The sequence below is a fragment of the Biomphalaria glabrata genome, chromosome 9 (assembly GCF_947242115.1).
Source record: "Biomphalaria glabrata chromosome 9, xgBioGlab47.1, whole genome shotgun sequence".
In the NCBI taxonomy this organism is placed as follows: Eukaryota; Metazoa; Mollusca; class Gastropoda; family Planorbidae; genus Biomphalaria; species Biomphalaria glabrata.
The window spans coordinates 13417280-13431866 of NC_074719.1; the positions used below are offsets into that span (position 1 = coordinate 13417280).

General features: G+C 37.4%; 1 protein-coding gene across 9 annotated transcripts in view; it reads left to right on the top strand.

The window, feature by feature from the left end:
- The first annotated feature begins 55 nt into the window (after positions 1-55).
- The window catches only part of LOC106070944 (uncharacterized protein DDB_G0284459-like), a 33181-nt gene continuing 18649 nt past the window's right edge, over positions 56-14587 (top strand). The window contains exons 1-2 of one of the 9 annotated variants that reach the window (XM_013230952.2): positions 56-234; positions 1541-4002. In XM_013230952.2, the coding sequence (XP_013086406.2) occupies positions 1561-4002 (2442 nt within the window). In that variant the 5' untranslated portion in view covers positions 56-234; positions 1541-1560. Of the gene's footprint in view, positions 235-254; positions 273-1255; positions 4003-14587 lie in introns of those variants that run through there. The other 8 variants (XM_013230949.2, XM_056039795.1, XM_056039793.1 and 5 more) reach the window with 8 other exon arrangements.

A 14587-nucleotide genomic window follows, 5' to 3' on the forward strand; every position in this document is an offset into this window, starting at 1 on the left:
ATTCTAAATTTAGGTAAAGGAAAAATAACCAATGAACCTTTAAGGATTTCGTATTCCGGCCTGTGTGACGTAGTCCCATAGTTTGACTGTCAACCTTACAATACATCGATGGATTAGTTTAGAGGGTGGATTTTCTGTGGGAGTCATCCAGATTAGGATCTAAATTTATTCCATGAATAACTTGTTGAAGGATGGCTATCTTTTCTTGTGATTTGTTTAGTCAGTTGTGATTTTGTAAATATCTTTTCAAATACTTTTTTATTCAACAAATGGTGAACATAGTCTAGATTAGATCTAGATCTAGATCTAGATTTTAAGTAATGCTGTTTAAGTTAAGTTTAAGATTATCTGAAAGTAGTGAAAGTTCAGATCGACTATTGCAGAAAGTGAAAGATTAAAATTTAAATTTATTAGTAAAAAAATGAATTCAGTTACTCATTGAATTGATTGAAAAAACAAATTAATTTAATTTCAAATTTGCTTATTCTACTAAAGACTAACTAAAGGCAATTTCGAAGTTATTCTAGACTAGAGATCTAGATCTAGCTATCTAGATCTAGAATCTTGACTCTTGATCAACTTGATGTAATAATTTTTTTTTTTCAAAACCAAACCTAGCTTTAAAACTTAATTTTAATAATAAAAACTAAAAGTAGCTGGCTTGAACTTGTTAGATACATAAAAATAGATTTATTATAATCTATTAGATTTCATAGATCTAGATGATAGATCTATAATAATCATTAATAATGATATATAATCTATAATGTTTACAAACTAAAATTATAAATATCTAGATTATCTATAGGCATATAAAATAGGGGCCTACCTATCTAGTATTATTATTTATTATAAAATTATAATTATGTCTATTTCTAAGTTTTTACATTTACTTATTAAATGATTAAAATTGATTAAATTTAATATATTTATATATCTAGCGTGATAAGTCTATATTCAATATTGACTATATTCTCATCTAGGTAGATCTAGTCAATCTAGACTTATTTATCTAGAGATAGTTCTCAAATCTATCTTAGAAATTAGATTTAGATTTAAAATTCTAAATCTAGATTTTTAGACAAGTCCATATTATTAATCATAATGAATGATAATGATTAGAAGGTCATTTCCATTAAGCCCATTACTTTATATTTAGTTAGTAGTATGGGCTTTAATTTACTTGAATAATAGATCGATAGTTTTGTTTTAGTAATTTATATAAATTCATTCAACATTTCATCTAACTGTTTAGCCAGATTAGTAATGATTCAACCTATTATGTATCTGTAACCATCATCAGATCATATAGAAAGTATAAAGATATTTATATTCTGAATGGATTTAAAGAAGAGAACAATTAAAACAAAAATGGAACTTCACTCTGGAAAATGTTAGACAAAGTAGAAAGAATGGATGTAAGGGGACTTAGTGTGCAAATATTTGTTGAGTTTACACAATATTTGCCTTACATTTCTTTTAAATGAATTATTATTCAATTCAGATGTCAGGCTAATTTATTAAATATATCAAATGCTAGATTGATATACCACCACAATCATGAGTGCAGTGAATGATGTTTTCTCAGTAGAAGGACCTGAGTCTTATAACCAACAGAATGGGGATGATCCACCAACTGTAAACAAAAACAGGGCAACTTTAGAAAAAATCAAATCAGTCCACGAAAACCCATTTTTTATTCAGCTGGGAATAAAGCACAGCACACCAGCCCATAATCGTAGCTCTGTCAAGTCAGAGTCATCAGTTAATGAGCATGAAAAAAAATTAGATGAAGAGGATGAAAATGAAATAACATATCGCCCTGGATCCGGCTTTGTCCACAGACTTCTTGACAAATACAAGTCACTCACTTCTAAGGGCGATACTGCAAGACAGTTAAAAAGGGCCTCGAGCTTGGATGAGCTGGCTGCTGAGAATGATGTCACCAGTACTAGTAAGTCAGTTTCTTTTAAAGAACCATCTATTAATGGTGGTCCAGTATTTGTGGAGAAGCCTTCCAATTTGTCAATGTCCAGGCTATCCAAAGCTCATAAAGCCAGGAGTGTAGATGGTCTACATGAAGCTCATCACAAGCAACAACCTCCCTATGGGCAGAATGTTTCATCATCTCGTCGTCTGTCCGGGAGCAAGTGGGGTAAAGATAGAAATAGCACATCACTCAAATGTGAGGCCCCAGATGTAGAGTTGGCCAGAGAAGATATTATCATCATTGAGAAAACGCCACCTATACCAACACACAAAGAGTCGGTTGGTTTTGAAGGTGAAGAAGGATCATCGCAACACCTGCACCACCATGAAGAGTTACCAGCTAATGAGCTTCCTAAGCCTAATACAGTTCTAACTGTGCGGACAATTTTTGAATCCGTTTCCACTTCAAACACAAATGAACTACTCTCCAGGAGACGTAAGACAGACTTTGGAATTATTTCTCCTTTGTCAACTACTTCCCCCAATACAAATTCCAACAGTGATCTAGGTCAGTTTTCTCCAACTCAGAGCCATGCTGAAAAGGTGACTATACCAAGCCTATCTCCTGTGACCTCCCCAAGAGTGCTTCACACAGAGACTTATGCGAAACCTGTTTTACTACCTCATTCCGTAGTCACAAGCTCCTTGGATCATTCCAAGCATTCTGTGGAGTCACCTGTGCCCAGTACTGGGCAAAACTCTTTTAACAATTCATCTTCAAGTTTTAATAATCATGAAGCAGAAAATGAGGTCAAGCCATCAATTATAGAGAGAAGCAATTATTTCAGACCATCCAAAACCAACCGCCCTACTCCTACTCCTCGCAACACTGCTAGTGTCAAGCCCACTATAGTTCAAAAGCCAAGTGCCCCTGTGAAGCCTATTCCTCTCTCTGCACCAGCATCAGCAGCGACAAGTTATAAAAAGTCCAGCCCAGTTGTACCGGTGGCCCCATATAAAGATAAGCAGGATGATATCAAAGATGATGGTCAGCCAGTCATGATATTCAATAAGTCCAAATTAAGTCCACGACGTGAAAAGCCACAGCGTGTGAAAACATATGAGCCCGTTGGTGAAGGACAAACTGATTTAGTTAAAGAGAAGAATGAAAAAGTCAATTTTGATGATACAAAAACAATCATCCAAAACGATGAGAAAGTAATAAACAATAAAGTATTTTCACAGAGTAAGATTTTTAAGACACCTGAAGATCATAATTTGTCTAAAACTGTATTAGAAAAAGAAGACCCTGTTTCCCAGACTTCAGTCAAACTCATCCAGTCAACAAAACAGCGTACAGCACCCAAGCCACCTGACAGTCAGAAAGTTCATGGTTCTATTTCAATAAACATTAATAAAACTGAAGAACGAGAATCAAATAAAAGTCAAGTGACACATAATGTATCCCATTCATCAGCCCATGCGGCCACAGCAAAGGAAATAGTCAGCTCATCTCATGAAAAACCAACAAGTCCGGTGTCCCAACCTGTGAAAGGTATTCCTAGCATTATTGCTCAGAGATTAAAGAAACAGAGCTCTGACCCAAGTCAAGTGGCTGCTGATGTTATCAGTTCTCTTGATGCCATTGATGGCAATAGAAAAACAAAGCTTGCTTTTGATGACTCTGGGATAGATAATGATTCACCATCACCTAGAAAACGTGTCCCTCCTTCTAGTGTAGTATTAATCTCTGTTGAGAGTACCAATAAAGACAAAATTAGCTCTGAAATAGAGAATGAAATCGCTGCTGTTCGTAAAAAGATGGAGGGCGGGCGTTCAAAGTCCAGTAATGTCTCTCAAATATTTGATAGCAGCCAATTGTCTAAGAAGAGGAAAGAGAATCAAAGACAAAAAGCTTCTCAGGGTTTGGTACCAAGACTGGATTTATCTGGCATTGACACTGAACCTGATTATCAGCCTTTACACATGGAAATTAAACCTTGCAATATAAGGTTCATAGGAGAAAACACCAGAACAGAAAGATCACTGCTGGTTAAAAGACGTACAATTAAGGTAATAACACTTTGGTTTTTTAATTTTCAATCAATACCACAAATATTACCAACCCTTTTTATTAGGTAGCTTTGCTTTAGATACTTCTGCTTTTACTGTAGCAGACTGTCTTTGGTAGTTTGGATACTGTATTTATGAATTGTATTTGGTAGTCCAATAGTTAACATTAATTCAAAATAACAGTGCTGAAGTTCTGTGCACATGTCATTAGGTGTACAGATCAGTGCTGAAGTTCTGTGAACATGTCATAGGTGTACAGATCAGTGCTGAAGTTCTGTGAACTTGTCATAAGGTGTACAGATCAGTGCTGAAGTTCTGTGAACATGTCATAAGGTGTACAGATCAGTGCTGAAGTTCTGTGAACATGTCATTAGGTGTACAGATCAGTGCTGAAGTTCTGTGAACATGTCATTATGTGTACAGATCAGTGCTTAAGTTCTGTGCACATGTCATTATGTGTACAGATCAGTGCTGAAGTTCTGTGAACATGTCATTATGTGTACAGATCAGTGCTAAAGTTCTGTGAACATGTCATTATGTGTACAGATCAGTGCTGAAGTTCTGTGAACATGTCATTATGTGTACAGATCAGTGCTAAAGTTCTGTGAACATGTCATTATGTGTACAGATCAGTGCTAAAGTTCTGTGAACATGTCATTATGTGTACAGATCAGTGCTAAAGTTCTGTGCACATGTCATTATGTGTACAGATCAGTGCTAAAGTTCTGTGAACATGTCATTATGTGTACAGATCAGTGCTAAAGTTCTGTGCACATGTCATTATGTGTACAGATCAGTGCTGAAGTTCTGTGAACATGTCATTAGGTGTACAGATCAGTGCTAAAGTTCTGTGAACATGTCATTAGGTGTACAGATCTGTGCTTCTACTTCCTTTTACTGTCAGCCCCACCCACCTACACACCTAATTCAATTACTCATGATACACCTGACTGGGCTCAACTTTAAACAGGCCCAAAGTATAAACATGTGTTCACATTCAAGACCTCTGTACATTGTGGCAGATCTTTGTAGTCTGGTAATGGAGGTATTGACTGTACATTGTGATCTGTTTTTATAGATGAGATGTTAATCTATTTTTAGAATACATTATGAAATTTTCTTGCTCCATCAAACATGTTTTCCACCATATTCATAATAGCAGTTTTTTTTTTTGGTCATTAATTTATTATTTGATCTGGGCTCCTTTTTATTCCTACTCATGCTAATAGGTTTGGAAATCCAAATGCAGAAAGTATCTGTTCAAAGTGTTTTTATACAACTTGTCTGTTTATTTCTGCATCAGTTATCTAGCATTTAAAGGCTTAAACAGTATTCTGTAGTTAAACTGTTCTGAGATTTTTACCTAGCAGTTTTACCTTCTTAGCCTAGTCTGGTCACACAATGACTTTATGTGATATTGATCTACTTGGTTTGAGTATATATATTGAACTTTTGACAGTAATCCGCCAAGTCAGTCATGTCTTATTAAGTAAATATAAAAGGCTAGTGTAGGTAGATGTTAGCTTATACTTTAAGTGACCTGTCCCAGCAATACAGGCTATTTCTTTTTCTTTCCACTATTAGTTCAAGTATGGACCAATCCCACTAACTCCTTTAAGTACCTACCCATCCCCCTAATGTGTCAAATTAACTTTGTTTTAAGCTGTTGTGTAAGCCCCTACATCTGGATTAAGCTTTTATTAAAGAAGTATCAGGGCTTCTCAAAGAACTCTATTATAAATTAAAAGATCTCTGCAGACATATATATATATGGCAACTCAATTTACTTTGAATGTGCACAGCATTTGCACTAGTCAAGAATTATGAGTCAATTATTGTATTTAAAAAAATAACATTTTAGATCTGTCTTTCTGTTAAGTTTCATTGAAACCCAGTGTTCTCACTCAGCCTAAAGTTTGCCTTACTCAGCCTAAGGTTTGCCTAACTCAGCCTAAGGTTTGCCTAACTCATCCTAAGGTTTGCCTACTTCTTTGGGACTTTTCAAAATAGCAGGAAGAAAATTTCAGTTTCAAGGAAAAATAAAGGAATTTCTGTGTGTGCTGGGGGTGGGGGTATGTATATTAGAAATGAAATGTTATCTTCGGAGCATTGGTAGAAAAAGTTTAAGTCAAGAGATATTTGATAGAACAAAGTTGACCCAACATTAAATCAGCCTGTTCAAAAAAGAAGTTCCAGTTCTCTAGAACACTGTGCCACGTTTGTATGAGAGAAGCAATCCTTTCTTTCTATTGTTGTTTTAAATGTAACTTGCAATCTGTCACATGATAATGTTTCAAGACAAAGTGTTAAAGGGCCGGCCTTCTGGGCGAGAAAAATGTGATGTCTAAATACATCGGACATGGGCACAGAAACATTGTAATAAAAACAACAAAACAAAGATTTTCCCCTACCCTAGTACTTTCCCTAAAGATGCGTAGCTTGTGATATTGACACAGCGTTCAATGTCTATGGATCTGCTTCTCAACAAAATCAATCACTTGAGGGCGGGGTAATGTGTGTGTTTGATGTAAAGATCAGACCACAGCTTATGGAGTATGTACTGTCTGGCTACTACTGGCACACCTCATGCATTGCACTCGCTTGTTATCTTCTGTTACATTGTAACACGGGTTTTGTTTTTCTTTTAAAATGAATTCATTAAAAGGGAGGTTTGACTTTTAGTTTCCTTTAGTTTTTTTTCCCATGCCAAGACTCTCCAAATGATGCCAATTACTGGCCTAATGACAACACACGTAATGACGTCGAAGATTGTTCCGTACTTAATTTCCATGACGATTTTTAGCAGCCCTCTAAAGGGGGACATGCATCTACTTGTTTTGTATGATGTCACATTTAGATCTCTATTGAAATCCCGAGTTCATCTTATTTTCTCCGGGTGCTACAAATAGTTGTAACAGCTACTTTTGTCTTCCGAAAGCGAACCCTTATGTTTGTTTTTTTTAATTAATTATTTCAATATTTGTACAGTAAAGGTCACCAGCTTTTCTTCTTCCTTCTTCTAGCCTGCTTTTTGCTACTTCTCTTTTTTTTTTTAACTCAAAGGTACGCTTAGTTCTTTATTTTAACAATGACTTCTATTGATCTTGCAGAAACAAAGCGCCACTCCAATGTCACCCTTTTTCTTATTCGCGATAACTACCTATTTTGATTTGAGATGAACTCACATTTTGCTGTTCGACATAGTGCCTCATAGTTTCCATACATGTCAAGTGACACTACAGACATTTCCTCTTAGCTTGGAGCTGGGATATTCGTATGCGCCACTGTATCCTGTGACTTCCCGCAATGGTGACAATGGGAATCATATATTGGCCGAACCTGGGCAAAATTTGCAGTGTCCCTTTCTGCACTTAACTTTAGCTTCGGTCTGTTTGGCCTCTACAAAGGGCAGACATCACGGGACTTAATTTTTTTTTCAGGATTTTAAAAAATGTTAATGCATACTGTATTGGATTACGCAATGTGATCTGTATCGCCTACTAAACTGCGGAACCATTAGGGTTTCAAATGAGTCTATGTAACTGGTGTTTAAACCAATTAGCTTTGGGCATGAGGCCTGAGGGGCTTGTTAGCCTTGGCTTGCTACCCACCTAGGAGAAGGAAAACACTGAATTGAAACCTCTGCTGTCTTGCATCTATGGTGTCTTGCCTCAGTGTGACTCATTCCGTATCGATCTCTTGCACTGTGGGATTCCCTCAGCGTTTACTCACGATCCCGCGTCTAGTACACGGCTACTGACTAATTGGGTCACGATGATGAAGTCCAGCGTGTCTCAATCATCGGATGGGGTCTGTCCGTCATCTGGTATGAGTGACCGACTTTGTTGACACACCTGTTGACAGATAACCGCGAATGGGGAGATTCCCGTTGCCATGTTTAGCCTTTAAGAGGATGAATGCTGTCCGGGACGGGACGTACATGGAGGGCTTGCTGTTGGGCTGGGTTTAGTTCTCATTGGGGGGGGGGGGGGGGGGGCTACTGAACTATTTGGACATAAGTACAACTCCCAACATGAAGTGTAGATATAGGGTAGAGTTCTAATGATTGTAAAGATTGCGTTCAGCACTTTAGATTAATATATTTAGAGATATCTTTTTCGTTATTCCTAGTTTTCTCAATCATCCCCAATCTATCTTCCCTAGTTTATCATCCCCAATCTATCTTCCCCAATCTATCTTCCCTAATCTATCTTCCCCAATCTATCTTCCCTAGTTTATCATCCCCAATCTATCTTCCCTAGTTTATCTTCCCCAATCTATCTTCCCTAGTTTATCTTCCCCAATCTATCTTCCCTAGTTTATCTTCCCCAATCTATCTTCCCTAGTTTATCTTCCCCAATCTATCTTCCCTAGTTTATCTTCCCCAATCTATCTTCCCTAGTTTATCTTCCCCAATCTATCTTCCCTAGTTTATCTTCCCCAATCTATCTTCCCTAGTTTATCTTCCCCAATCTATCTTCCCTAGTTTATCTTCCCCAATCTATCTTCCCTAGTTTATCTTCCCCAATCTATCTTCCCTAGTTTATCTTCCCCTATCTATCTGACGTGATATTGAAACGTGTTTAGACTCCATAGTTGTTTCAACCATTGGTGCGACATTCTTTGATGTCTGTATAAATACAAATGTGACTCTGTTTGAAAGAGGTGGTGTTTTTTTTTTGTTTTTGTTTTTTAGGAATGTTTTTGTTCTCTTACTTTGAGATGTAACGAGTTTGACTAGTTTGAAGATTTTATAAATTTCTAATCTTATATTCTTTTCAATAATCGTTACAATTAGACGTCACATGAGAACTTTGAATATTATTATCTGTTAATAATGCGATATAGGTGTGAGTTTTTACGAAGTATGTGAATAATATATATCATGGGAGAATCCAAAACCTTGCATGTAAATATCTTGAAGTTCTGAGAGATTATGCTTAACTTTCCCAGGAGGTCATTCTGCTTCAGAGTTATGAAAAATACTTGAAAACCGCTTTTTTTAATAAAAAAAAAGCCACTTTCAGAAACACTTTCTTTCATGCTTCGAATTTTCCTTTTAAATTCAAAATTAAGTCTTTCTTAGAGTTTTATCGAAATGTACAACTAAATGTAACAATTTTGGAATCGGTGATAACAACACAATCATTGTTGTCTCAGTGTTAAGTGCGAAGAAAAAGATGGACGTTCCTACCGGCCCCGCTGCACGGCATCAATGCTGTCACTCGGGTCCAGTGGAAACGCAAACAAAATCGGAATTCCCCTTCCCCCTTTTTTTGTGTAGATTGAATAAGTATTAGAATATAATTCGAAGTCTACTATTTGTTTGTACTACGTATTTCCAGAAGAGTTGTAGGTGACGTTACATGTCTCATCTGTTTGATCCTCTGAGTGTTGAGTGAGGGGCGGGTTATTCAATATAAGACTATCCCAATCAGCATCACCTAGATGTCCTGTACTATTTACACTAATTTGTGTCATTGGTTCACAAACTACGTCCGCTGTCCTCTTTTTGAGGGGAGGCCGTACATTCGGTGAGCAAGGCCAAACATTTTGATCAAACATAGAAGAAAGGTCAAATATAGAGGCTAGTCACTGGCCACTTTTTGTTCTCTCTCTCTCTCTCTCTTGTATTTTCTTTAATGGCGTATCCCCGATATGGTGGCTGTATTTGTGCGAATGAGAGTATTGTAATAGTGAAATGTATGACCGAGCAATGCCCCGTGTGTTGATCGCAGTGTCTGGCCACGGATCTGTGAGACGCTCTCTGTGTGTTTATGTGAACCCTGTGGCCACGTTCTTGGCTCACTCCAAGACAAACACCAAAGGGCTGGGGCGCAGGCGTACTCCTCCTGTTGTTTTAACATCATCTTTAGTCATCTTTAATCAAAACATGCTCAAGGTGAGGGGCTGTGCTTGGAGAGAGAGAGAGAGAATAAAAAGGTCACAAAACGCCGTCTAGATTTGCTGAATTGAGTGAACTTTTTTTTTTGGGGGGGGGGGGGGCGCATGGTTATGAGGTGAGTAGCACGAGAGTAGTGGAGAATTTGGTATCCGATTAAAACATATAAAAGTAATTAGCATACAGCTAGAACAATGCATCAGCAAGGTTTACCTTTTCATTCGTACAGGACTCAGATATTGGAGATATTAATTATTTTTGACTCAAACTAAAGACTGACATTTAGTTTTATTATATGTATCAAATAAGTTGTTTTCTCTTTTCTAAACAGTAGCAGTAGATGTAATCTGACTGTACATTCAATAAAAAAAATAAACTATATCCATATTTTTCTCTTATGTCTGATTTCTTCTCCAGTTATTAACAAACGTTTAAAGATCGAAAGTCAAAGTTCCGAATACAAGTCGTGTTTGTGTCTTGTATTGCTAGATTCCAATCTACTTTGTCTCAGTGTGGCGTCCACGGCTCTCTCGCTTGCTGTCATTGATCCCAGTATTGATCCAATATTATTGGTTTACACCTGTGCCATGTCTTACTGGGAGTTCAGTTAGCCCGCGCTGGCCATCTTCGTCTCCTTGAGCAATGAATGAGTCTGTCAGGGGAGAGGGCTGAATAGAATGCTCAAGATTTAGGTTGGGATTGAGCTCTCCGGTGCCACATTGAATTTTGTTGACACCCAGAAGCACTAGATTAGATTGGAATAAAGGCAGAGGTGCTCACATTTTCTACACGTAAGTTTGTGTCGCCTGTTCAACGCTGGAGGCTGTTCGAGTCTTTTGGGTGGAGGATTGTCCGAATGCTGAACTTTTCAATAAATTGATGCATCTCTTCAAACCAATTATTTTTCTTTATGTTTCATACTACTATTTAATACTGACTTATCGGAGCAAAAAGTCAAATGATTACTATCTGAATGGAAACTGAACTTTGTTCCTTAAGGAATTTATAGTGCAAACAGTTCGCTGGAATTCTGAGTTTGTCCTAGAGAAACTCATCTTGCCACTTTGACGTTCCCTGTTGAATTTCTGAAACCTCCAGTAGCAGTTCAAACAGGAAGTACGAAACTCGTACACACCATGCAGAGTGTTGAGTTAAGAATACTCTGTTTTTTTTTTACAATTAAGTAATAATGAAAACAAACATTTGATAACTAATCATTTGGCGATTGATAATTCGTGTATGAATACTAATTATTTTTGCATACTAATTAATTCCCTTCCCCTTTTTGGTGTGAATTCTTGCTGTTCGACATTTAAGATCAACTTTTTGTGTTTGTGTTAGATAACAACTAGTGAGATGATGTATTGTTATTTTCTTTTAAATTACTATTTGAATGAAAGCTTGTTCACTAATTATCGAACAGCTTTATAGATGTAGATTTTAATGTACTGAGCACATCAGTTAACTTCCCTGTCCCCACCCCCCCACCCCAACTAAAAAGACGTTCGCTAAAGCTTTATTCAATGTAAGGATAGATTAAACATTTTTGTTTGAACAACCCTGACATATATATTTCCTCTTACTTCATGATTTCCTCTCCTGATCTCAGTATTCCCTTGGTTTATGTGCGTTGACTTCGCCACTTGATCAACCAGTCAGATTGAGTCGTCCTACCAACAGTAACAGCTAGAGATAAAATTACCCCCAGGCCTTATCACTGGAATGTTGTTGTGGCCTCCCCCGTCCCCTTAACCCTTGACATCTATGTGATGTATGTGTTTATGGCACGTCATGTTGAAATGGGCTGCGTGTCTGGGAAGGAGAGGGTTAACTCATGTTTAAATATATATTATTATTTATGGCTTGATTTATTGTCACCCTAACTGTGGACGTTTCCGCTGTGTACCAAAGTTTTGAACTAAGCCATCTACTGTTTGTTTAACTAGTGTTAAGTAGTGGCCTCTTCACTCAGTGGCACTGGGAGATTGACACACCACGTGACAAAATGTCAATAATTAAGTCAGGTCGAGATTGAACATCGGGTGTCCGCCAAACAATGTCAGCATAGGTCATGAACTCTATCAGATGCTTGTTTTAAAGTCTAGTAATGACACTGATAGTTTCACATGAATAGTGTCTTTGTTCCTGTAGGATATAAGCGCATTTTATGTACGTTATACAAGTATAGTTCACTTAAAAAGCATCCAGACAAGTGGAAAGAACAGCGATGAACTGGGAGTGTACAATGTTTTATATACTGATGGTCAACTACATTGACGCAAAAGACATTTGGAATTGGTTAATCAATCTGAAGAAGTTTACATTAAAAAAAATATTTTTCATATAAAGTTGTAGTTGTTTTTATCCACCATCGTATGGAATCGTTTTATTACATCGTTTTTGGCGGCTGTGATTTAAAAATGTAAAAAAGAAAAGAATAATTGTACTTCATGTCGAGATCAGTTGGTAGGAGAATAGGTCTAACTAAGTATTCTAGTAGAGTTGTTGGTCGAGATCAGTCGGTAGGAGAATAGGTCTAACTAAGTATTCTAGTAGAGTTGTTGGTCGAGATCAGTCGGTAGGAGAATAGGTCTAACTAAGTATTCTAGTAGAGTTGTTGGTCGAGATCAGTTGGTAGGCGAATAGGTCTAACTAAGTATTCTAGTAGAGTTGTTGGTCGAGATCAGTTGGTAGGAGAATAGGTCTAACTAAGTATTCTAGTAGAGTTGTTGGTCGAGATCAGTTGGTAGGCGAATAGGTCTAACTAAGTATTCTAGTAGAGTTTTTGGTCGAGATCAGTCGGTAGGAGAATAGGTCTAACTAAGTATTCTAGTAGAGTTTTTTTTTTCAAACTATACAGACATAGAGATTATAATACGGCAATGTCTTAGATAGCAAAGATTCTGGCGAGTACAGCATTTTACCTGACCACGCTAACCCAGTTGTGACCTGCACTTTTGGTGAATCTGGGGGTCTACTTAAGTTGTTTTTTCGTCGTCTGCAAACGTCTTCGGCAAGGGCCCTTGGCCAGTCTACTTTGATTGTCTTGCATGGCCAGTTGTCAGACTGTCTACTTCGACTGTCTTATACTTATTTCAAGACTTTTCGTTTGCCGTTCTCAGTTGAGTTTTCAATGTTTAACCAAGTATAACTCACTCTCTCTCTCTCTCTCTCTAACACAGAAACACACTACTCCCTTCTTATTTCTCACGCACGTATAGTATTTATTATGTAAGCAAGCTTATGTGGAGCGAGAAATCTGGTCTCTATTCCTGACTCTGCAACAGGTGAAGACACAACAGTCACGAGGTGACCTAAAGGGTTAATGAGCTTAACGACTGCCTGGGCAGACACTAGACTGGACCTATGGGCTTCTCATACACAATCATGTCAACTTGGTGTCAACAATCAGAAACTAGTCTTGACGTTTGATTAGCAGTCAACAACATTGTTCAACGTATCCATTACATAAGTGAGAAGAAACAAGACACAGTGTAATAGGAGCACAAACAGAAAGTCCTTCCATTTAGTTTGAAATATGCAATGATACAGCAACATCTCTATTAAGTCACTAAACGTGGTGCCATAGTCAAGTAAAGTGTTAGCCAGTCGAATAGAGGGTTTGGAGTTCGAATCTCTTTTAAAATCTCGATTTTTTTTTATTTTTTTTTAGCGGCCCCCGAAAGGGGAAAAGACGCTATTAGTTTTGTGCGAAATGTCTGTCCGTCCGTCCCGTTTAGATCTCGTAAACTAGAAGAGATATTGAAAATCCGACTTCACAATATTTTAGACCATTCAAAGTTCTGATGCAACGGCTACTTTTTTTTTCCTGAAAGCGAAAATTCTAATTTTTAAAATTAATTATGCAAGCAGTTTTTTTTTATAAGAAAAAGCTAATTAGTATGCATTATTTGTTAGACCTAATTTAAGACGAATAGTAATCTTATAAACATCATTTACGTGAACATTTTTTCTATATAGCGGAAATTTTTTTAAATTTTTTTTTTGAGGATTCGAATATGAGATTGAGCCTTTTCAAAACAATTAACTTATTTAGTTCGAACCGAGGGTCCTGGGTTCGAATCCTGGTGAAGACTGGGATTTTCAACTTCTGAGTCTACCCAGCTCTAATGGGTACCTGACATTAGTTGGGGAAAAGCAAAGGCGGTTGGTCGTTGTGCTGGCTACATGACACCCTCGTTAACCGTAGGCAACAAAAACAGATGAACTTTACATCATCTGCCCTATAGACCACAAACTAGTTAGGCCAGGTTCACATCTAACTTTACATTCACTTTCACGTATCCTTTGATCTGCGGGACGGTTGGGGCACTACACAAGATCTGTTAACCTTCTTTCTCCATTCTTATCTCTCATTTGTCTTTGATATAATTTCATTCGGATTTTCTTTCTGAAAATATTGAAGCCTACCTGGGTGGACCACTGGTCGTGCGGTTTGCGCGCTGGACTGTCGTTTGGATTTATCGACGATCGAAGGTTCAAACCCTGCCTGCTCCCATCCCCCGTCGTCCTGCGGGAGGTTTGGACTAGGAAGTAAAATATCTTCCACTCTGAAGGATTATCCGAATTATGTAAAACATTTTACTTCGGGGGCCGATTTTGAGTTTGTGTTTCCACACAAACTGTCTTTTGTAACCTTGTTTTTTTTTCGTTTTGAGATTG